The sequence below is a fragment of the Fulmarus glacialis genome, unplaced genomic scaffold (genome assembly GCF_000690835.1).
Source record: "Fulmarus glacialis isolate BGI_N327 unplaced genomic scaffold, ASM69083v1 scaffold2849, whole genome shotgun sequence".
Lineage (NCBI taxonomy): Eukaryota > Metazoa > Chordata > Aves > Procellariiformes > Procellariidae > Fulmarus > Fulmarus glacialis.
In genome coordinates, this window is record NW_009231223.1 from 10,758 (window position 1) to 36,180 (window position 25,423).

Below are 25,423 nucleotides of genomic sequence, written 5' to 3' on the forward strand. Positions count from 1 at the left end.
GGATCACAGGGGAAAGTGAGAGGAAGGATTGACAATTGCAAGTTCCTTGGGGACTATGCAGTGTGTTGAGAATAACAAAGATCTTTAAAATCTTATATCTAAGTAGTCGATAACACTGTCTGTAAAAGTCATTTTTGAAAAGGAGTTTTTTCACTAGAAGAATTAATCCTAAAGATTGTATGATAGAATAAGTTATGAAAGAGGTTTTATTCTCTCAAATATTACAGCTGTTAACATGTATTGAGAAATCTCTGTGTGAAATTCATTTGTTTTAGCAGAGTTTAAAGGAAAATAAGAGTATACTGAGGGCAGAATCTGGAGAGGTGCGTTGGAGAAAAAGGGGTTGAGCAGCAATCAGAACAGAGATGGAACTGAAACAGAAGCAGGAATATCAGGAAAACAAGATGCTACGAAGGTTGGGAAGAAGTAACGGTCAACCTTAGCTCTGCATGGAGTTTAAAGGATAAGACTGGAGAAAACCTTTGGCTGAGATCAAAGCCTTGCACTCTCTCTCATACTTAATAAGTTGTTTATAGCTACATAAAGAAGGTAAACCCCCTGTACTTCTTCAGGGTACTCACTGTGGTAGACAGCTGTAAACTGTCTTCCAGAGACCTCTTGCACATCTTGGCATAAGTAGATAAAGAAGGTGAAGTAGGGCTGGGATTGAGAAGTACAGAGCTGTTTTGTGGAGATTCAAGGCTGTGCTGTGGGCAATGGCCTACAGCAGCATGTCTCCAGCTTTTGGAATAGCATCGAATTGGGAGAACGAAAAGATATTTTGAAATCACACTAGACCCACATTCCCCATCCAATTTTGGTCTCTGTTGAGACCGTTTGACTTTTTTGTGGAATAGACTGTAGAGTTATAAAGGACTGTTAAACCAGACCATCTATATCTCTCCGGCCATTAAATTTAACTCATCTCTCTCCCGTAACTACACTTCAGTTAAGCTAAATGTTTTGCTCTGAAAATTTAACTGTATGCTGCAAGGAGAGAACCTGAGAGACTGAGCTGTCGTCAAGGTCACTGTCATGTCAGGGCGTTGGTTAGGTGCAAAGGTGCCCAGAAGACAAACCATGATGCAGAGTAAAGCAAAATCAAAAACCAACAACAACAAAACCTTAAGTTCTCCACCAGTTTGACCTGTGGAGGTATTTGGTGGCAAGTAGTAGGCAAGGCACCTGAGCCTGGCCTCTGGCCAACCCTGCTAACTCCTCAAGTGCAGGGGTAATGGTTTTCAAACAGCAGCCAGGCTTGCATGCTATCTTCTCCTGTTACTACTGTGATAGAGTATATCTACCTTATCACCTTCTGCGCAGCTAGTCCTTAACTGGTTAACTTCCTTTCCCTGTTTCTACACTTGTTTGTCCGGGCCTGAGTGTGGAGCCATTTCCATGTCCACTCTGAACTGAGTCCTCTTTTTTCCAGTTTATTTTTCCAGTTTGTCAGGACAGCTTTGAAGTCCAGTCCTTGTCTCCTATAACTGGCCATTCCTTTCTCCTTGGGGTCAAGTCACCTACAAATCTAAAATGTTTCTGTTTTATTATCTAGAACGGTAATGTGAGTGTTGACTATTACCATATCCCATACAAACATGACAGACTCTGCTTAATGAATACTTTGGGGTTTTTTGTTACCAATTTTAGCTGTTTAGAATATACTTTCCTAAATAACTTTTCACCTTATACTGGTTTTATTTAGACACTTTTTCTGGTATGACTCCAACATGGCATGCTTATAAACAAAACTCCTGCTCAACTGAAGATATTTGACATCTGCTGTTTGTTACCTATCATACTGCAGTGGTAGGCAATGAAATTGGATTAATTTATTATTGACACTTTGATTTTTAGGTCTCATCTCTTTTCTACTTACTATCTTGAAGGTGATTTGTTTCGTTTTAGCATTTTTTCAGGAGTTGATACTAAGCTGACTGGTCTACAATTTTTAGCCCCTCTTCCCCTCCTCTCTCTTTTAAAAATATGTGCTGTGTTTGCCCTTTGCCAGTTATGTGAAACTTCATCCACACTCCTCTAATTCTCAAGAAATAATTGTTCCTGGCAATGAGATAGCTTCAGACAGGTCTATAAGTACTCCAGGATGAAGTGAATTAGCCTCGTGTATAATATACAGTCTAGACAGTCTGACCTCTTCCTGCTTTGACACAACACCTAATTTTTATGCTACAGACATTGTTAACTTGTTGCTATGAGTTTTACTTGAGTTTATTTTTAGGATAACTTATTTTTAAAAAAAAAACTTAGCTGCCTTGGTATCACTTGCTGATAGAGCCAAATGGTAGAAGACTCTTTCCGTAGTATTCTAGAATGGCAAGTACTTGATACTAGATACTAAGTACTAGGGACTAAATATTTGCAGAATGATCTCAATTGGTTTTGCATACTTTGCTGTTCGCATTAAATTTTGTGTGTTTCTGATTTTGTCTTGTATGCTTCCTGGTGCTGTATCACTGTGAGTTACTCACTCATAGGCAACTTCCCATTGATTGTTCACCTTCTTCTAGAAAATGAAACATTTATGACTTAGCTGGTCAGTCTTTGACTGCATTTCTCCTTCCTCTGTATTGGGCTGATTGTGCTTCTGATGTTGGTATTATTTCTTCAAATGCTCCCATGATTGCTGGACTCCTTTTGCTGTCATGGCTGCTTCCTTATTTTCTCTAAGGTTGGGGTATTTTGGTTTGGGTTTTTGTTGTTGTTGTTTTTTGGTTTGGTTTGATTTGGTTTTTTGTATAAAGGTTCTGGCTTTTTCTTCTGCTCAGCTTCCTTCCCTTTTTAAAGATCACAAAGTTTATTCACTTTCACATTCTTAATTATTTCCTCTCTACGGTGGGAAGCAAAGCTCCAAAGGTCCTTTGCTGGTTGCTTTCCTAGTGTCAGTGATCTCTCACTGTGCGCTTCCTGCCATATTCCCCTCTGAACTGGAGCAACGAAAGCCTTTAAAATCTCTTATTATCTTCAAATGCAGCATAATGGAGCATTCTGATGAATGCTTACAAAAAAACCCAAAACTCACCAGGCTTATCTTCCTAATTTGGTGCTCTGGAGTAGGTCCCCATGGTACTGCTGAAGTGCTTTTCTCTTTAATCACAATCCAGAGAGTTTCATCTGCTGTATTTCCTTCTACAGACCTGAAGCTCAGGACAATGAAGAGCTTTTTTTTCTTCCTCAGACTTTCCTTTTCATTGTAATATTTGAGATTATCTCTTTCAGTTTTCATGAAAATGAAATCATAACTTTGATTATGAAATAGAATTTCCTTGTTATTTCTCAAGTGACTTGTGCAGGTCTGCATGATTGACTCTGTGTGTGTATGTTGGACAATCAACAGAAAGGGTCACTGTCTTTCTCCCTTCCCACTCCTGAGGTCCTGTGGATAAGGAGAAACCTTGCTCCCAGTTGCTGTTGTTTCTATCAGCATGTTTATAAACACGGTGTATTACCTTCCATAGAAATGCCTTTCTTTTTTCCCCACAGTAGGAGAAAATGCACGTTCAAATAAGTCTCTCTGGGCATAGCCCATTTTGGTCATCTTATTTGCAGCAGGTGCTACCAGGACACTGATATCTCACTGGGCATTGTATCCGTGGGGCTTCTAAGGCATGGGCTGCTGTTTCACAGCCTTACATTTTTTTGTGGTATGCTTATCCTTGTTAAAATTCCTATTTACTGGCAGTGTAGAAACACCCTGAGGTTTGAGGAGAATTTATTTTGAGCTTTGATTTTTAATTATAATTTGTTCATAAATCAGTCTTCAACAAATACTAAGATAAAAAATATTAAATGGGATCTTTTTTAGAATTGTCAGGGGAAAAATACCAAAAGAGACCAAAATGAAAATATTACCTTCTTTTGCAATTAACAGCTACTCAGTTGATTTAAATGTCCACAGGAAAAAAAAAAACCAAAAAAACCAACACAACCCCCCCCCAGAAAACCCAACACACACAACAGCTGAAAGCTATTTTGTCTACGTAGGCTTTTTAAAATACCTTCTCCCACTCTCCGTAAAAGGCAATCAAACCAAACCAAAAAAAAACACAGGAAAGAAAAATTGTGTTAGGCTGGAGAACAGCATGGCATACTTGAAGTGCTGGGAATTCCTTCGGAACAGCAGAAAAGTTATTAAGGGTTGGTCAGGCTTTTAGTGTACAGGATAGCTATGTTTCCATGTCTCCAAAATTACGAGCCCATGTGACTTTTTGAAATAACTTGCTATACATTTTGCAAATTTCATCATACACTGAACAAAAATATTTTCAGGAGATCATGCCAAAGCTAAAATAGTGTTAATTATATGAAACAGGAACTCAAATAAAACTGTTAAAACAAGTTAGTGTCAATATTGAATTGGAATTAAATAACAATAACAAATTTATTCAAAGAAGCTCTAATTTTCAAAGAGGAGATCTCCATCCATCTACCTACAGAATTAGCTTCCACTCAAGAGAGTAATCAAAGTCAGCAAAATCAGCACTCGGAGCTAGCCCTGAGACAGCAAAATTTTTCTTAAATCTTTACATACCACAGTAGCAAAAATCAATTAAAATGTTTGGCTGCTGATTTGAAGTTCTTGGTAGTGCTAACTGCTTTTTCTGGTATCCTCAACAAAATATTTTTAATAAAGCTTTTAAAGGAACTTTTCAAATCAATGGAATTTCATGCATCTTACTTAGTATTTTACATGTCTAAGTCTCTCCAGGTTCTTTAGCACTCGAAACACACTTTCTGAAGACCTTACAGAACATGCTTCTGAGGGCCATCCCTTTGTGAGCTTTGTGGATCATATATATTCTTGGACTCACATGCTTACAATAAGACTTACACATCCTCATAATAACATTTGAGACAGTCTCTGAGATAAAAATAAGCATCTAGCTGGAAAGGGTTGATGAACTCTTCAACACTCTCAGTGTTTGAGTGAAGGAACTAAATAATGTTGGCTCAGGGAGTCTCATGACAGACTCCCTAGAGATTCAGGAAACTTAGAACAGCTTCCCTGTTACGTTCCTTGTGTCCATATTAAAAGTTTTAGAAACATTCACAAATCATCAGTTTGTTACTTGACTGGATAGGTTGTGATTTTTGGCTTCAAGCTTCCATGGGCAAGATTAGTAATCTTTGCTTTCAGTAATTTATAAAGCCTCCTAACAACACTGGGAGAATTCAGGTAGGAAGTCCACCTTGTGAATTTACAAATGGGTCCAGTTGTTTTTGTGTTGAAAGGTCTTTTGCAAGTATACCTTTTGAGAAACCTTCTTGAACACAATTGCAATACTTTCTTATAAAAAAGTGTATGTGTAAACTGTACTCCTCATTTAAAAAAAAATCACAATCCATAAAATAAAATAAAAAACTCTTGGCTAAATAAATATCTGGATAAGAAACTCATGTTATATTTTAAACAGTCCACAGAAAATTCACCTTGCATCCAGATAAAAAGAATATATTGAAAGAATCAGCCACTGACAAATCATTCCTTTGCAAAATCAAAAATAATTGTGAATTTGCAAACTCTTGTAAAGAAACCACTTTGCAATAGTAACTAAGGAAGAAGTCAAACGGATTTTTCTTTTCACTGTATTTAGTCTAATATTAATGTCCTTAACAATCAAAATAGTATTTCATGAGTTCACTACTTCCTTGCCTAATTATTTCTGGATTTCTGGTTTGCAAATACTAATTAGCATTGCAACCTGCACTGTGTTCACAATGTAACTACCGTTTTTAAAAAGATTTTTAAACTAAGGGGTTTGTTTCAAAATAAAATGCTGAAGTGTTCATTTTGTGTGAGAAAGAGTATGAAATGTCCTTATCTTCTAAACATAAAAGTAAGGAATAAACATTTATTTTCAGTGTATGCTGGATAAGCCCAGGTTGTCAGTTATCTAGATCTGAAAGGCTAGTGCTTGGTAAAGCTCCACAGACCCGTTTTCAATGATTTTCTGTTACTCAGAAATTTAATTAAGATATGGAAAAGCAATTTTGTATCTCATCATTACGTTAAAATGCTTAAATAAATATTGAATGAGGGAATGATCTGAGATGCTGGCTCGAGCTTTGGGTCACAGGCAGGTATGCCAGGTCTGTAGTCCAAATAGCTGTATTATATATGTGTAAATTGTCACTTGTATGGAGTACTAGTCTTTATTTGAACTTTGGAGTCTTACAGTATGTTAGCATTCAGTGTTTAGGACATGTGCCAGCAGGGAATTCAAATCCAATGTGATTATATGTTTTCTGTAAAAAATAAAACCTAAACTTCACAGTCATGTGCTGCATTCTTCCCACATACAGCATGAGCCAGCCTGCCCTTGAACCACATAAATGGTAAAACACAGACCTCGTTCTGCAAGGATTTAAGTTCTTAACTGCAGGCATGTGAAGTGAGTTGATTTGAGAGCAAGGAGATAATGAGAATTTTTGTGAAGTTTTCTGTATAAATTGGCAATAGGTAGCTTTTGAATTCTCTGCTTGCCATTTAGATGTGAGGGCTGCCTGTCAGGCCAGGGTACTCATGTTTTCTCTTTATGTGGTTAGTTAGCAGCTTGACTATAATGATTTAAACATACATTGTTTATCAGACATGATTAAATGATTAGCATCTTTTTTTCTTGGGCATAGAAGTACTTTCTTGCTTAATAATATGACTTATCACATCTGTAACAGCAGCCAGATGTTTTTGATGGCAATAACAGTGTGCTGACAATAGCATGTAGAGTGTTCTTCTAACTTGTGAAAACTCAGAATATGAAGGAGGAAGGCAATCAAGTTGATACATGGAGTTTGTTTACATTTGTTGTAACTTTCTGTAGGTTGATAATGTGGCTTCTATTTATTTTTACCTTGGGAAACAATTGATCATTTCCATGAGATACTGATTCAGTTCCATGGGAACTGTGGAAAACCTAACAGAGGATGTTCCATGTCTTTGATAAGCTTTATTGTCTGTTTAATGCTGGCTGTATTTGACCCTAAAAATTAACAAAGGTAAATACATAAATGACTGTTGCATGTGTTAATTAGGCTGTTGCATGTGTCTGACTATATAGGAAGCCAGTTTGCACCTTAATTTTAGATGCAGCCTCTGAAAATAATTGTCTGAGTTTCCTAGTTACGTGATAGAACTGCTTTATTAATTAGCAGCTACATGTTAGGCTCAATTAAGTGCCTAACATGGGCTGACTGACTCTTATCATTAGACTGTCTGCTTCTTGTCTTAAGTAACCGCTGCAAATCTAGTGCATCTGGATTTGAGCAAAACACCAGAACCGCGTTCTTTGCTGAATATCAGTAGTCTCCGAATACAGACTGGATGGATTTGGGAAAACATCTTGGGGTATTTTATCTCTGGTATTCAAGACTCTTTGGAAATCAGGACAACCGGTCATACATGATAACGGACTTTCTCATATTTTGTTCTTGTTTTGACTTTGCAAGAGAGACAAGACTGTCATTTCCAGCACTTCTCAGCTTTGCAGGATTTCACTCGAAATCACAGTATCCCAGCATTAGCTTTTGGTATGGGTAGTGCTGCTGAAGATGAAGTATTTTAGAGAAAATGTTTTTTTGGTGGTGTGAATTTTGCTTTCTCTTTATTTCAAGGCACTCATGTTGCGGATATAAAAACAACAGCAATTTTTTAGAGTTTTACTCCCCATCTTGAAATTTGATTGAAGACTGCAAAAGACTTCTCACAGAAAAAAAACTCAACACATTTGTGTCTTGTAAAGTAGATTTATGATTATATCCATCTGCGTCCAAGAGTAAAGTAATCGAGCAGCAGCTCGATTAATAGGAAAAGTATTTCATTGCTGGTAGGATACAACGTTTGAATTATTCCCTCAGGAAAAAAGGTTTTATACACATATACTTGTTTCACTCCATTGGTCTTAAGTAAAGCACGCATTATAACTGCAAATGCATTTTTAATAATATGCTTTAAGTTGAAATATGTTTTTTAAGTTTTAGAAAATATCAGTAATGTACAAAAATAATGGTACAGTATATGCATATTTTCATAGGGTCTTATTATTTTTAAATTTAAAGCATTGTTTAGAAGTGTTTAAAAGCAGTTTAAGCCTGTAAATCAATTATTTACTCCTTAGAAAAGTTGTTTTTTCCTCTCCATAATGTCTTAAATTTGTCTTATTTTACTAGTTATTTTTAATGACTTTTACCAGTGGAGAGAGTACTCTGTGTATAGGTTTTTTTGTTTTTAATTTTGGTAGGGTTTTTTTGAGAAAATCTGAAATTCTGAAACTATGCTCTTAGACTGCAAGTTTTTGCATGTTATTTACCTATTCCTGAATCTCTGTAATACTATTTCAGTGAAATTATTTAGTGTAATTAAAAAAATAGTCAGTTCTGGGGTATGGCAGTGCAAGAATGGCATAAGTAGGTATTAAGTAAAGAAGCAGCAATGACGTAGGATGATCAAGGAGAAATTGTTTTTAAAAGTATAGCTGTAACAGAGTACTTAACTGCAGATGTCAAGATGTCAAGGTGTGTGGCTTTTAAATGATTGGTAAAGAGTTTGTAGGAATGTTGTTAGGAAAGTGTGTGAAGAGTTATTCCATAATGAAAACTAACTCTGGGACATAGTAATTTGAAGACTTGAAAAAAAAAATCACTTGTAAATTCAAAAAGCAGTATTATTAAACTGTTCCACTAACATATTTCCAATGACTAAGGTTCTCTGCCTAAGTGAGGGTGAAAAATACCTGGAGTGCAGGTATGGATATAAACCTCAGTGAGAGGTGACTGTATTTCCTTCAGGGTCTAAAACTAACCTCTGAAGTGATAGTTTAGATTTTGGTTTGGTGGGAGTTTTATTTGTTTGCGTGTTTAAAGGCATTGTAAGCTAAATGGCAGAATCATCTGCTTTTTCTCAGATAAAATTCAAAAATACCTCTAGGTTATTTCAGATCGAGCTTTTATATACTACTGTTATTGCAAGAGAGCATTAGAAGGAGTTGTTGTTCTCATTTCTGATGACACTATTGCATTTTTAATACACTTGGCAATGCCCAAAGGGGTGACATAATGACAAGGTTCAGAGCTCACAGGTATATTCTGTTTAAAAGTAGGCTAGCACAGAAATACTTCAGACTTGTTCCTGCTGTATCAGTCTCACATTTATCCTTCTGTTGGATCTGTTCTAGCCTGCATCATTCTCCTATGTCCTTCCCAATATCACCTGCACCCTTCCTCTTTGTAAAGGAAATTGCACTCTGAATTGCACTGCCTGATACTCTTCCTCTTGCAGTTCCTGCCTCATCCTTTTCCTTCTTGGAGTGCACAGTTACATCAGTCCTCTATCACAGACAACTGCCAGTGAAATTGGTAGTTTTTTGTTACCAACTCAGCCTTCTACAGCTGTAATATATTAAGTCAAACTGTGGTTTCCTTAGCTTTCCATAAATTCATATATACTCTCTGTGGTGTTACACTTTGCTGCCTTTTCTCCCAAACCCTGCCCCTACCCTATCCACCAGATTCATGGCTTCCAGACCACTGTAATTCATGGGTTTATTCTTGATGTACATAATATATAAGTTTGTCCCAAGTTAAATGAAAGATTGCAACCTCATATCTGCTGTTGGCACTGTTTGCTCTATTTGTGTGGCTGTTTTGCCTGGTGCTCTGTTACACTTTACCGGCTCTTGTGCCTCTCTGTCTGTACAGTACCCATTGCCACGGTATTGATCAACTACTTGGCAGATTCTTGAGTGTGGTTGACTGTTCTGTCCTTAATTGTAGCTAAGTGCCTATTTTGTGGAGTATTCTCTCTTGTGTCATCGTTAGCTGTAGTCCTGTGTGTTTGTTATGGAGACGGGGGGAGGAGGAGGGCTGTGAATGTGATGCATTGGGGTCCATTCTTGGAAGATGACTGGGCAAAGTCAAAAACAGCTGGAGTGCACAACAGATTCTGAGGTGCAATTCGTGAAAAAGCAGAGGTCCAAATAAATGCATTATTATGTGGGTTTGGGTTTATATTATTAGGCTATATTGTTTTCAAGTTGATATAAGTTAATTTGAATCATAATACAGGTTTTGTATTTGCTTCATCAAACTATTGCACATTAAAATTCATGCATGCAGAAGTAATCATTCATACATCTTTCTCTGTTTGAAAGATTACACATTTCTTTCTATTCATATTCTTCCAGGTGACTTGGATTATTACTGGCTGGATCCTGCCACGTGGCACAGCAGGGAGACATCCCCTATTAGTTCGGTAAGAAATAGGGAAAAAGAGGTTCATAAGTATGAATTAAAATGTTTGCTGATTATTTCAGTTCAGCATAGATACATTGTTGTAAAAAATTAGTCTATTCAAATTATATGAAAATTTGGTTTAGTGGATCATGGAAACTGAAATCAGAAAGAAATCTTCATCATAATGTATACTAGTAAAATTGGCTGAATTTTAACTTGAACTTAATTCTTTTATAGACATGATACTGGATTTCACTACACACCACAAAAGCAGCTGTGAGTGTGATGCTGCTCTGGGAGAGATTAGTGACTTTTTCTATTGACTTGGTGTGGGAAAGGATCATTTGGATTTTTATTATATAGTGAACCCATATGGTAGAGCTGTATAACATGTATATTATTCTAAAGAACAGAATTTATGAATGCACTGTTCAGGGTCATGGAATTTAAAAGTAAAGGTTTAATTTTATTACCTAAGTTTTGTTTTAAATGTTTAATTGTATTGAACTTTGAATTGTATTATAATTCTACCTGCAGACTTAGTGCTGAGATTTTTTTACAGTGGGCATAAATATTTAATGAAGCTGGAGTCCAACAGATATAATAATAGAAAGCTCAGGTCCAATATGTAACACATCTGAAGGATGTTTGTGTCTACCATGACATAATGATCCAGAAATTTTATTGGTTTGTAAATGTACATCTAAATACAGGAAGATGGTTGCACTTCTTTAATTCCACTGCTTGTTTTTTTAACAGCATCCAGTAACGTGGCAGCCTTCTAAAGAGGGAGATCGCTTAATTGGGCGTGTTATTCTTAACAAGAGAACAACCATGCCAAAAGAATCGGGTGCATTATTGGGGCTAAAAGTAGGTATTACGTGGTTTATATGGTGAATGAAAGAAACTTCCACTGACTTTAGACACAGAGGTCTAACACATTAAATCGGAGGACTCGCCAGTTATATGGTCATTTGACAAAAGTATATTCCTCATTTTTAATAAGTTTTGAAATTTATACAGATAAATTATCCTTCTATGCAGTCTTCCACTCATCCATGGCAAAGGAGCTGAACCGTTTTGATTAAAAAGCTTATGTTTATTCAGCTTCATGTCTGGAAGACATATACTGCACATTAAAATGCATTAATGGAGTCCTGCCTTTTCTAGCTCTACTGTTTTTCAGTGAAGTAATTCATGTCATAATCCACATACATAAATGTCATCCGGATACAAACGTTTACAAGGTCAGTGTTTAAAATCCACACAGCCAGTCGGAAACAGAAATTTTGTGGAATGAAACTAAACATTTACACAAAAATTTGCAAAAAAATTTGTCAGGCATAGTAGAAATTATATTAAATGTAATTCCAGTTAATCTGGTGCCCCAAAATTAAGACATTGGCAATGCTGTGCAGTTGATTTAAATCCCTAAATTAGTCATTGGTAGTGGACTTTTAGGTTCGTGTCCCTAAATTGCTAGAACACTTAAAAGAGAGAGAGCACTACTTCTGAAGCTGGTGGGGAGTACAGCGTGCCAGTTCAAGAATTTCTCTCTCCATGTATATTTTTAACTATATGGAGCTCCAAAGATGACTTGACTGAGAGAATTTAATGTGGGTGTCTTCCTCTCCCCACTGAGAACAATGGAAACAATGCAAAATATGAAACATTCCCATCCACTTAGGACTGAGTCTACTTCAAAGGGCACTGACACTGAACTGGTCCTTGCATATAATTGTCTGATAGTTCAGTCCCTCGCATGTGACGGAGATGTGGGTTGTCGGTTCTTCTCATCATGGTGGGAATTAAATCAGGAAAGAACCTTGTAAACTTGGTAATGGCATGTCCTGGGTAAGTGCCATTTATCCACCTTGAAGTGAGATAGTGTGGTGTGGGAATACAGAAGATGAGAACAGCTTCACTCTACTAAATGTCTAGTAGTTTGTAGCACAAGGCTGGTTTTTGCTGGCAGCAAGCAATCTTTTTTTAGTATGTGAGAAAAAAGGTTGGTCCTAGTAGGAAATGCAGATTGGACAGCTTCTCTTTGATTTTTCAAGTTTCATTTTTGTATGATGTGAACTAAGGCCCCCGCTGATAAATTTAACACATTATCTTGTGACAACCTTGTTGGCAAGTAGGCTTCTGCATCTTCTTGGATATATATCTGTATTAAAGCTCCTACTAGTTACTGTGATTACAACATGGGGAAATAATACCTAATGAACCAGCTGTTTCGTTTTATTATAAAACTCCTCCCAGGATATTCCTGACAAAAAAACTGACTGGAGAGAGTAAGATAGAGAATAATAGAAAGTCAGCAAGACTTCATTTTCTTGTTTTATATACTTTATTAAAAATCTAATCTCTTGAGGGCACCTTTTTTTTCTGATTTTCCTGATCTCTGTATCATGCAGTCATCTTCAAAAATAGCTCTCTCCAGTTCTGTTTAACAAAAGCCAGAAGCTGTTTTGTCCTGTCATGTGTTTGGATGAGAGGGCCTGGGTTTTAGCAGTAGCAATGTTCTTGTGAACTTTTTGCCCATGTTTCATAGTGTATTTGCTAAGTTTTTAATTGTTGTACCAATTGCATTTTGGGATTTTCATATGTTTGGTTTGATGTACACTTGCAATTTAAACTTAAGAACATCACAGACATCTATTTGCAAAAAGTACATTTTCTTGGTTATTAAGAAACGTTCTTTCTGCAACGTTTAGATACTTAACAAACTGCATAAGATTGATTAGTCAAACACCTTAAAAGGAATATCAATTTTATTCATTCTCTGTCAGCTTTACTTCTTTTCAAGTAGATCTGGCCTTTTTGTATCTTTAACTTTGTCTTTAAGCCTCTGTAAGGCCTAAATTGACAATAGATTTGCTTATGCATATTTTAAGTTTAATTTTAAAAATAATGTGAAAACTGATCTGTCTATATATTTATGCTTGATGTGGTGTCTGGTGTGTGGCTTGGAAGCTCACAAATTTATGATTAACCAGGTTGTTGGAGGAAAAATGACAGAATTAGGACGACTCGGTGCCTTCATTACCAAAGTGAAGAAAGGTAGCTTGGCTGATGTGGTGGGGCATCTCAGAGCAGGTAAATCAATCAGTTGCATATAAAATATATTGTCTTTTAATTATGGCTTTTTGTAATGCAGCTGGTAATTTATATTAACATTGGTCCAGAACAATACTGTAAAGTTATTATGGAATGCCACAGTTGCCTACATTTCTAATTTATTTTTAACTCCAATTGCTTGGCTGTATGAGCAAAATACAAGACACTCCTGATGAGTGCTGGTGTCAGGACTGAGTGTCACTGGTAAATTTTTGCTTGCTAGCTCAAGAGCTGCTTGTTACACTTTAGAAAAGCAATGCAAACATTTTTTCAAACTGTTTCATTGTGGCAAACAAAACTCACTACAGTTACTTTACTTGTACTGTAGTGTCACCTGAAGGATGATGGCACTGTGTACACAATGGACTTTTATTAGTGCTTCTTTCAATGTGAATTGTTACAAATAAAAATGGAAAACAACTCAAGAAAATGATCTTAAAATATTTCATTTATATAAGATGTATATTCTGCACTTACAAATAAGTGTCAGTGCTGTTGGCACTTTTCAAGCTTCTAAATGAAGCGAGAACTGTGCACAGCAGCTGGTTTTCAAAATTACTTCTTAGTGATTTATATTTTTACCATGGCTCTAAGCAACTACTTTCCAAGTCTTGTCTTAGCAAACCAAAGTCTATGCAATGCCTTCTGAGGAATCCAGAAGCTCTGATGACAACTTGTATGAATTTAGGATAATTGCATGAAGCAAATAGTAATAAAGAAGTAGAAAAGATGATGAGTCTCTAAAAATATCCTACTTTGTTTTGGCATTTGTTTATTTTTTTTTTTTTACCAAGTCAATATACATGGGGTTGGTAGCACCAATTATTATCGTTATTTATAGATCTTAACTGCAGATTACAATTACAGAAAATAAGTTTCTCTCCCCTAATCTTGAACTATTTGGGCTGAAATATTACATTTCTAATGTCTGGTCTAGGTTGTTTTTTAAGTCAAAGCTATTTTTAATTTCTAAAAATATTTTTAGAGCCAAAATAATTTCACAGAAAAAATACATTGTTTTGCGCACATTTTCAATGAATGAAAGTCTATTCGTCCTATTGTATGGGACTAAAACACAAAAAAAGGCATGGATGAGTCCTTGCTGTTAGGAAAACACACTTTTTTGTCTTTATGAAAAACCTCCAAAATTTGGCTAGTTGATAAATCTTTGAGTAATTGTACAAACCTCATAAATTTTAACAAAGGCAAATATGAAATCTTACATCAGTAACAGAATAATGCAGTGCAACAGTAAGCACTAGAAGCCAATCAGCTAGAAAGCAGCTTGGCAGAAAAGTGTCTGGAAGTGCTGGAGGACAGTAAGTTGAACATGAGTCAGCAAAGCACCCTTTCATGTACAGGGCTGTATTAACAGGATTGTCACCAGCAGGTTGAGGGAGGTGGTTGTTGCTCTCTATTCAGTGCTCATGAGGCTGTATCTGGAGTACTGTGTCCAGTTTGGGTTCCTCTAGTACAAGAGAGATACTGACAAACTGGACCAGGTTGGGAAGAGGGACAGAAAGTTGATTAGGAATCTAAAGCAGGTGGCATACTGGGTTTATTCAGACTGGCAAAGAAAAGACTATGGGAGGGTCTAATTCTCGTTTTTACCTGGCTAATGGGAGGCTGTAGAGAACCCAGAAACGGACTGTTCTCAGAGGTGCACACTGATCACACAAGAAGCACACAAGCTGGAATGAGGAAGATCCTGTTTGTGAAAATCTTTTTTCTTGTATCTAGAGAGGATAGTTAAGGCTTGGAAAAGATTGCCCAGAGGAGGTGTTGCGTATCCTTCCTTTGAAATACCCAAGTCTCATCTGGTTAAATCCTTGAGCAACCCGGTCTGTCGTTTGATGTTGGCCCTACTTTAAGCAGGGGTTGGGACTAGCTGACTCCCAGACGTATCTCCCAAACCAAATTACTATTTTAGAAATCAATATAAAAAAATTCAGAGATTTGCAGCATAAATCTGAAAACTTTCTATCTCTGCTGATCATGCATCAGTAAGTGGGGGAATATTACGATGCGTTAATATTCCTTTGCAGAGGCATCTTAGATATTCTGGAATATATGCCTCCCCAGCAGAAGTGGCTCCATCAGAGTGCAGGTATCCTGTAGGTTCTGCCAACTCGCTTTGTGCAGGTATTTTGGTTATCCTAAACATCTACAGTGTAAGGTGTCTAACAGCTCCTTGACTGACTAACTTGCCACTCTAGGCTACTACTCTGGGCTACTCTGGACTTAAGACCGGGGAGTTCATCTCACCTCAATTTGTAGCAGTGTATCACAGGATGGTTGGGGTGGGTAGGGACCTCTTGAGATCTCTAGTCTAACCCCACTGCTTAAGCAGGGTCAGCTAGAGCAGGTTGCACAGGATCGTGTTCAGTTGGGCTTTGCATATGTCCAAGTTTTGAGTATCCGGATGGTGCTTTCCTGTTTCCGTACCTGTTACTGAGAGCGGAAATCAGAACGTAAGCCTTATAGACAGCATCTTAGATGAAAAAGACAATGTAAAAGGGCTTGGCTGGTCAAAAAGATCAAGCACTGGACAAGCTGAGCAAAAGATGGATGGTGGTGATCTGGTTAGAACTAGCAGAAGTGCCATTTCACTCAAATCTCCATTTGGATCTAGTTTTCAGTAAGAATAATTAGAGCCACTTCTGTTAATTTAGCATTCTGACTATGATAATCTTATGTTTCATCATCTTGGCAATTCTTTTTTTTTAATTGTTTGATTTCCTAATGACTCTTAAAAAGCTATTTAAGTCCTCTAAAATAGCAATACAGAGACCTTGCACATTCCTTTTCAGGATTTTCAACCATGTTGCACCTATTTTTTTTTTTTTTTTAGGGAAAAACAACATCTTAGTTTATAACAGTTGTTAGCTTTAAAATACAGTCAGAATTACAGAAGAAACTGAGTGTGTTTTCACTGAGCTGTGTAAATTTGAAATGAAGTTCCTGGGCAATATCTAATTCCTGTTCCCCCCCAACATAAGATTATGTAATAAATATATGAAATATTTAAAACTGTTTCAGCTAACAGCATGGTAGAAAATTAAACTCACTTATTAAGTCTGTCATTAGCAAGCCCTTATGTTTTAAAGAATGCCAAACTGCTTTGAAAGCCAGTGGAACACTCTGTGGAGTCCTTTCTTAAAATACCAAGATATAGGCTGTTTGGGAAATAGGACTGACAATCACTGAACATACAGAGAAATTGAAGTCATGTGTTTTGGTAGATAGGACTTCAGTTAGGATAGTTTTCCTTGGCTTATTAACAAGCACAAGTTTGATCATTTGGCTTAGATCTCCTCAGAAGGGAGCAAAGACAGCAGCTGAAGGGTTGTTCCTGACTGAATCTGATTAACAAGAAATCAGTGTCAATAAAGATAAAATCATTGTCAATAGTTATTTGTGGCATCAGGTAGTGGTTGTGAAGTTTTGACTGCTGCATATGATGGAGTTTGAGAGTGTAAACTTACCTTATGGTTCCTGCAGTTTAATTGTATATAATGATCTTTCTTTAGAAACTGTACTTCAAGATTTTCACATTTCTATAATAATGCCAAAGTACAATGCAATGTACATACTATTTAAATTCCAGAAATGGCAAGCTGAAAAAAGAAAGTTATCTAAATAACTTTCACATCATGTTTTTCTTTCTGTCCCTGCTAACATCCTCAGGAGATAGTGACTCACTCCTTGCTTTTATTTTGGGTTCGTTTGACACAGACAGTGAAGACTGCCCTTTTTGTAGAGAAATCAAAATGCACAGTAGGTAAATTGTAATAAAATGTCATGATTTTTAAAGGCTTAACTGTAGGTATTTATATTTTTCACTTTTGAAGATTAACCTGTTTTCAAACTTTATTGCTGCTAGTGAATAAAGGATCTTTTAAAAAGACTCTTTCATTTCATAGCACAATAACAGGTTCTGCATTATTTTGGAAGTACTTAATATGTTGGCACAAGTGGTTTCTTTAATATGTTTTGTGTGTACAAATTGTACCCGTGTTATGAGAAAGGAGCCTTGATATTATCTCAAAAACCTTTTTTGGGTTCCAGCACGGCTTTTTAATTAATTTCGGGCAATGTTACTTGGTTATAGAGATTTCATAAATGTTTTGCTCTTCTTTCTAAAAGAATATGGAAATGAGATAAACTTCTCTTTAAATTCAAGGGGATGAAGTTCTAGAATGGAATGGTAAACCCTTGCCTGGAGCTACAAATGAAGAAGTTTACAACATTATTTTAGAATCAAAATCAGAACCTCAAGTTGAAATTATTGTTTCAAGGCCTATTGGGTAAGGCTAAAGACTTGCTTCTTAAGCACAGTTATTACTTCTACTAGTGGGACTTTTAAAGGGACTATTTGTGAGTTCATTATTTTTTCTCTCTTAATAACGGAATATGATTCACTTTCTACTATTGACATTCTGTATATTCCATTTTCTTCACTGCCATTTACAATCTTGGGTCTTTGCAGTGATGTATATAAGCATAAATGTTGTTTTCTGTATGGTCAAAGTACTAACAAGGTTTTTGCCAAGTGGCAAACGAAAATTGGTGGATCAAGTGGATGAAAAAAATCTGTTTTTCAGGCTTTTAACATCCTTAAATCAGAATAACTTACACAAATACTAATGAGTAGAAGGAAGCATCAGCAAACGTTGAATATTGCAGGATTTTAATAAGTCAATGCTAGTAGGATTTTAAACAGGCTTTCTTTAAAGAGCTAAAAAAAGGAAAACCAAAACTCTTAATTGAAAAGACTGTATTTAGCCTTAAATGATACCGTCATCAAAATCAAAAGTGGAAATAAAAATGCCTTCATATTTATAAAGGTAATTTGTTTTGTCAAAAAGTGGCATTAACGTGTTATGTTTATAATCTTAATTTTTACTTACTATAAATCCAAGTCTGGGGTTTTGTGGTAACAGTTCTTATATTCTTGATTTCCCAAATAAGCCTTAGAAAGACCATAAAATCTGTTCAAATTGATAAGATTAGTGAGGTTGACCTTGCATTTGTCACAGTTGTTTTAGTGAAATTCTACACTCCTTCCCTGAACAGGACTCTATTGGGACCATTTTGAGCTAAGTCTTACAGGATTGAATGTGAATCATATGTTGTAAATTGACATTTATATTGTGGAACAGAGTCATATGATTAACAATAAAAAGTGACTCTTGGCTAGTTTAAAAAAAAAAATTAAAAGGATTTAAATGTCTCTGTAGTTTGTCACCTTCCCAGACAGAGTTCATATGCACCCATTATAAGTCTCTATCCTGTAGGTAGATGGTAAACAGTTTCCCCCTTATAAATGCATGACTATTTCATTTTGAATTTGCTAGATTTCATCCTCATTATAAATTTTATCTATCTCAAATATGATAAGTTTTCAGTTTTAGAAACAAAAACCAGTATTAATTTTCTTTCTGACTAAAACATTCTTCTTCTACATTTATTTCATGCCGGCTTTTGATGTTTGGTTTTGCCTGTACTGTGCAAGTGTAGCTATATTTTGCAAATGAGTTCAGCCTTTTTAATGGCAATCACTATTAAAAGTACTTAAATAAAATTAACATTTGTTGCTAATTCCAGTTATAAGTTTGACCTTCTAATGGAAAACGAAAGCTTGATGCAGTAATAGTGGTTGTTGAAAGCTAAAATTACCATCCAGATGGAGACTGTGGGGGAGTAGAAATCTTATTTTACATTCTTTAGCTGTATAAATTAGGAGACATTCCTGACTGAAAATTGCAAATTCAGTCCTACGTCTTTGTAATTAAAAATAAGATGCCATAAGGAGATTTTTGGAAGTCTAGTTTTTATGTTTAAATCGGCAGAAAAAAAAAATGTTGATACTGGACCTGACTTGAACTTCATGTCTTAATTAAAGAAAACCTGAAAATTGATTTGTACAACTGATGTAAATGGAAAGTGCTAGATTAGTATTTTAAATAATGAGCTTTAGATATATTTATTGCTATCAATATATTTGCAAATGTCATGTATCCTTAAGCTTTTAAGATAACTTCATTATTAAACCAGTTGAATTATTTTAGTTTATGAATTTGATAAATCTAATAGCTTCAAAAAATGAAGTACTAGGTGACCACATTCCAGTGACATATTCTTGAAGAAAAATCGAGAGAAAATACCACAACTGTTGAACTGAGACATAAACTGTTGAACTGTGACATAGAATGTGAAGTGCATTCAAAATCAAAGAATGTTTCTGAATCCAAGCAGTGAATTTTACAGTAAAAAAGTGCACCCAGAAATAGTACCAATAAAATATAAAGTTTTGCTTTGGATGACCCATACATGTTTTTCCAGACATAGGCAAAAATAGAACACATCAGATTGTGCTTTTAATTTGAGATAAATGGAGTCTTGGCATGTAGGTTTTTACATACTATAACACCACTGTTCTTGCAGAGTTGTGTCTTGATTGATTTTTTTTTTTTTTTGAGAAAAGCAAATAAATATCCCAAAGCAACTAGAGCATATAACTTTGAAATTTAAAGATACTTCCTTTCTCCAGCAGTAACGAGTCAAAGTCCTGTTGTTTTGTATCAGAGTGGGATTTACCTGTCTGTCATCTTCAAAGAAAAAAAATATCAGGCATTGTACAATGAAGGAAATCCTGATATTAGTTAACAAAAAAGAACATGCTGCATAGGATTTTCTTTTTCTTTTTTTTTTTTAAATAATTATAATCTATGTAAATTGTGTTACATAATGGGAAATGGCTTGCTTGCATTAACAGATTGCTTTTTTTCCCCCTAACTTCTCCTTGTCTTGTTATCCAAACTATGTGATTGTTTCAAATTCATGATGAGGAATTTTATTTAATCCAACAAATCTAGTATAGGAAAGTTTTGTGTCTACTTTAGGTGCTGACTCAGCAAAATCGAAGCTGCTTGATACAGCAGTAAGTGGTAATCCATTACACCTAAAATTCCTGTGGGGAAATAGGTTCCCGAAAGACCTGAAAAATGATATTTCGTCTGCATAATTTAAGTGTTTTCATCTCTCAGTATTAATAATGCAAATAATGTACCAGCACTTTTAATGGTCTCTATTTAAAAAGTCCTAGCATATTAGGTCTAAAAAGCCCAAACATGACACAGTTTGGCTTAAGTGAATAATGGGAGGACTGTAAGCCCACAAATTATATGACTGCCAGTTACAAAATTGATGTCTAAACAATTTGCTCAGTCTTGTAAATTTGGATTTCTGTGTCTACCAGCAAATGTAATTTTAAGTAATGGATAATTGTAGGATGTTTATTAGAGAAAAATGTGAAACGTAACACTATTAGCAGATGAAGGCATACGGACAATAAACAGTATAACCACAATAGTACCTTAAAAACTCCATAGAAACTAATTGATGCTAATGATTGCAACACAAGGTAGATAAGTAACCTATAAAAAGTAGAATTAATGAGTTGGCTATCTAAATACGAGGGGAAGAATTACCTATGAATATGCATACAACGCGAGAGGCAGTTAACATAGGACAGCATAGAAAATCCTCTGGCAGTATGCTTTTTGGAGAAGAAACCTGGCATGGTAACTAACTCACCGTCTCTTGTGTGCTCGGGTGAGCTCTGTGGGATAGTGCAGGTAAAACAAATGTTTTTTCATTTGTCTCTGTTTTCTTTGTCAGATGCTAGCTATCTCTGCTTGGATTTCCACAGATAATATTGCCAAAATTGTTGTTTCTCTGGTGTGATTCAGCTCCTCTGTGCAGGGACTGCTACTGTGCACTAGGTCTTCGCAAGGAGGTTGAATCTCCATCATAAAACAGACAGTACTGAATTCCAGAGAGTCGCTCGAGTAATGTAATTAGTGCAAAGTGCAGATTGATCTACAGGTTCTGATGGGAAGGAATGGTTTTGGAAATAGGAGGATGAGCACTGGGGACAGGTAGTCAGAAACTCTGAAAACTCTGTAGGGCGTTTGTAGAGGACGATGCTTCTGTCCCTAGAAGCAACCTAAAGAAGTGTGGGTTACAACCACATTTGAATTTGGTTTGTCTTCAGTGATCAAGCTCTTGACTATAGCCCTCAGAGATATTATGGCTGTTCCTGTGTTTTACAAAATAGTGATCCTGACAAACCATATATCTGCACAGAGTAGTCTCACTCTAAGGTATAGTTTAGTTTAATTTATGTATTCATTGAGGTGTGGAAGGATCAGACATAAGATAGTCATATGTAACATCACATAAGATCAAACAAAACCTTTGGCTTTCAGGTAGAGATAGAAAGACAAAGCTCGATGTCAGCAGCTCTTTATGTCTGACGTTACTTTTCTGACATTCACATTGCTCTGAAAGCAGAGCAAAATGTTGTTCTTATTTTCAATAACTGGTTGTGCTACTTCTTACTTTGTTTTTACTATTTGCTTTGAGTAGTCTAGTTTTGAATATTGTGAGTCATGAGGTTTCTACTATTTCTTCTGAAGAGCTTTTTTTGTAAATCATAGTGTTAGAATATTTCCTGCAATCCATAAGAGCAGGCTGGATAAGACACATTTTCTTACCTAACAAGCTTTAGGTTATAGTTTCTTTTTAGAATTTTCATTCTTCAATTAAAATGCCAATGTTTTTTAAGAAAATACTACTCATACATTTGATAAAGTCATTAGATATATAACACCAGTTATTTTCTTGTGGGCATGTAATATTTAAAAAATAATTATGTAAAGTGGATTATTGAATTTTTAAGAAGTTTAAATATTGACAGAAGCATAGCTTTGAATTATTTCATGTCCATTTTGAAATCATTAGCAGAAAGCAGAACTGTTACAGAGCTTGTTAGGATACTCTGCCATGATTTTGGTGATCAGTACTGTATTGCATACCTAATTTATTAGTTTCTTTGCTTTTTGTGTCTTGCAGTTCTGTGTAGAGCTGTGCTTAAATAAGATAAATATATTAGGGAAGAGAAGATTTCCTAGCAATAATTTTTTATATATATATATAAAAATACACACACACATACATACATTTTATATATAAATACAAGCTTCCCATTATACTATAAAATTTTAGAGATTTCCTGAGGGTGAACAAGCTCTAATATAGTGGGGATGAATGGGGTGGGTGGGAAAGCTGCCAAATAACATTTCTATTGCAAACCATGCATTTTGTCGGGAGTTGAAATTTATGCTCTAGCTTCCACTGTTCCTGTCAGTTTTTCGTAAGAATTACAAGGAGTTTAGAAAAATACTTTAAAAAATTATTACTTTCAGTTCTTTCCTGTCTGACGAGTAAAATCTTAAGAAAGGTATGATTATTTTTGTCATTTACCTTTACCTGGCAAGGACTACTGTATAGCCAGCTCTAAGTGAGGAAAATACTATCAACTTTAACATTTTTTCACCCATACAGGAATTATGCAACTTGACACGGTAGGTTGCACTTTCCATGTTGAAATACTCCTTGCACATATGAGCTCTCGTTTAGATATCCTAAATGGGATATTATTACAAACAATGCTATACTGCAGATGAAAGTGTTCATATTCTAGCACAAGAAAACATTGCACGCTTGATGTTGTATTGAAGAGAAAAATCAGTTTGAATATGCTAAGTAAATATTTCAGACTGATGAGAATTGCCTTGGAAATTGAAGGGAGAAAATATTAAGGGGAAGAAGTCTGCACAGCAGCCCTGCTGTGCAACATGTCGTTAATCTGTTCATATTTTTGTAAAGTAGTACTATGCCATGTCAAGACTAAGTAATGCAGTTATATTTCCATGAGTTTGAGGAAACCACATTACTCTCAAATGACAAAGTCAAAGCAAAGAGAAGCACATTCTTGTGGAGTGATATGAGATGTAAGCTGATGTGAGACGTTAACTGGGAGCTGAAATAGGGTTTTTTAAAACACATGCACTAGAAGTTCAAATTGCAGGACATGAAAAGCAAATTTAAGGCTAATTGATTGGGCACTGTTACATTGCTTTTCTGACTTAAGTGTCTCTTTTATATAAGTGACTTTTATACACCCGGAAGTCTTAGTTTTATTGACTTCCAAGTCAGCAAGATAATGTTTCACTGAACAGAGAAATGCCTGAATACCTTTAAAATACTCAGTTTTAGACTTAAAATCTTGTAAATGTTCTTCAGAAATGTTATTGTAGTTCCAATTTTGGATTATTTTGTGTAGACAAAAATACTTCCATGTAATTCACCATAGAGCTTTGTTTCCATTTTCCTGCTCTGCTGCTTTGCTAACGTTTGTACAATAACAGTCGTTTCTTGCTCTCACAATGTATTTTCAATGATTGCTGAGAACAGAAGAGAGTCAGGAGCTAGCATCATTCAGATTTTGATGGAAGACTAAATTTTTTGATGGCAAAATTTTGATAGATGTGTGTGGACTTAACCAGTTTGATTTTGCTTATACCTGTATATGTGCTGGGTATGTGTATGTCGAAAAATGTCCATACCCGATCGTAATGTGGTTTGATTTTTTTTTTGTTTAGCCTGTGAAGAAATGCATTATTCATTTTTTTGTTTAACATTGCTAACCTCATTTGCTTTTTCTTTTTATTATTATAAGACATTTTCATCAGTTTCATTCCGTGAACTCCTTGAGACGTTTAAATAAAAATTACTAGTGAGTTAATCTATGTCTTATTTTTTGGATTTTTTTCCTCCAAAAAATAGTTGAACATCCGTAGCTATACTACCTTTTGCCACCTTTTTCTTCCCAAAAGCTCTCTAACTTTATTGTTCTGGTTGTAAAGATATGGTGGAATCCATCCACAATATTAACATTGTAGTGCTCATATTGTTATGTCTGCTAGTTCCTTAACTTGAAAGAAGTAGTTCCATTAGTATGATTTTCATGAATGCTAGTGGAAAATATGTCTTTAAATAATTCCCCTTTCTTTCCTTGTAACCCATTAGAACAGAAACAGATCCATATTTCTAAGTGTCCCAGAAACGTATTTGTTACAGCAGAAGGTTGTCTCCGATGTTTCTAATTACTATGTGTATATTCACGTTTTAGTGATATTCCACGGATTCCCGAGACTTCTCACCCCCCGTTAGAGTCTAGTGAGTACACACCTCGTTCCATTCACTAAGCATGGTCTTGTACCCAGCACAATTGTTTCAGCTATGAATTTTCTGAAAGATGAGCACTGAGAGACTGCATTGGGTCTGAGGTTTTTGTATGACAAAATTCAATGGGTTTTGGTCTTGCGTGTTAAATTCAAAACAATATAGATTTGATTAAAAGCTATACAGATTTCAAATCTTAGCAGGATTCTATTGTTTTCTTCTATATCTTGTGTTGTTAGTACCATACTGGTATACATGCTGTGGCCCAAAACAGTCCTTTACTTGCCCTAACACAAGAGAGAAAACAGCTATAAGGGATTGCCAAAGGTACAAGTGGTGTCAGGATTTCACCTCCTGCACCACCCAGCGTAAGTCCAGAGTTCTTGTTTCTTTCTCTTAACAAGAAAATGTTGATTAGGTGAACTTTTTGTGTATCATGCTTCAAAAGAATGGTTTTCTTTTTAACTATCCCATTTGAACAGTTTCAGCTAGAGTGTGTGAGGGCCACAGCTCCCAGTCCTTTCTCATCTGAGCCTTGCCTGAGATGCAACCAGAAACCTTCCCTGGGGCAGGGTTCTGTGGGGCCACCGAGTGCTGTTACACCTGTCATGAGCTCATCTCATTAGTGAGGGTTCTGCTTCGCTGGTGGAGAACTGCTGATGTCCAGCAGGCACCAGAGCATCCTCCATGCCAGACGCATGTCCTGCGTACCTTCCTGTGTGCCAGTTCCTTGGGAGTTAAAATTTCAGAGGCTACCAGGAGTATAATCCATACAACAGATATGGGTTTATTCATCAAAGATTTGAGATCATAGAATCATAGAATAGTTTGGGTTGGAAGGGAGATGTGTAATTCTATCAGAAGACAATATTTTATTTAAAGCTCTTGGTATGGTTTGTCACTGTTATATGAGGAGCACTTTTTAATATGTTATTTCAAATAAAACAAAACATGGCAGGTTTAA

General features: G+C 35.8%; 1 protein-coding gene across 1 annotated transcript in view; it reads left to right on the forward strand.

The window, feature by feature from the left end:
• Positions 1–10,200: 10,200 nt before the first annotated feature.
• The window catches only part of LOC104081641 (regulating synaptic membrane exocytosis protein 1-like), a gene marked incomplete at its 3' end in the record, with an annotated part of 36,970 nt that continues 21,747 nt past the window's right edge, over positions 10,201–25,423 (forward strand). The window contains exons 1-5 of the mRNA XM_009584474.1: positions 10,201–10,264; positions 11,005–11,115; positions 13,245–13,344; positions 17,549–17,672; positions 24,407–24,453. Coding sequence (XP_009582769.1) covers positions 11,080–11,115; positions 13,245–13,344; positions 17,549–17,672; positions 24,407–24,453 — 307 coding nt within the window. The remainder of the gene's footprint in view (positions 10,265–11,004; positions 11,116–13,244; positions 13,345–17,548; positions 17,673–24,406; positions 24,454–25,423) is intronic.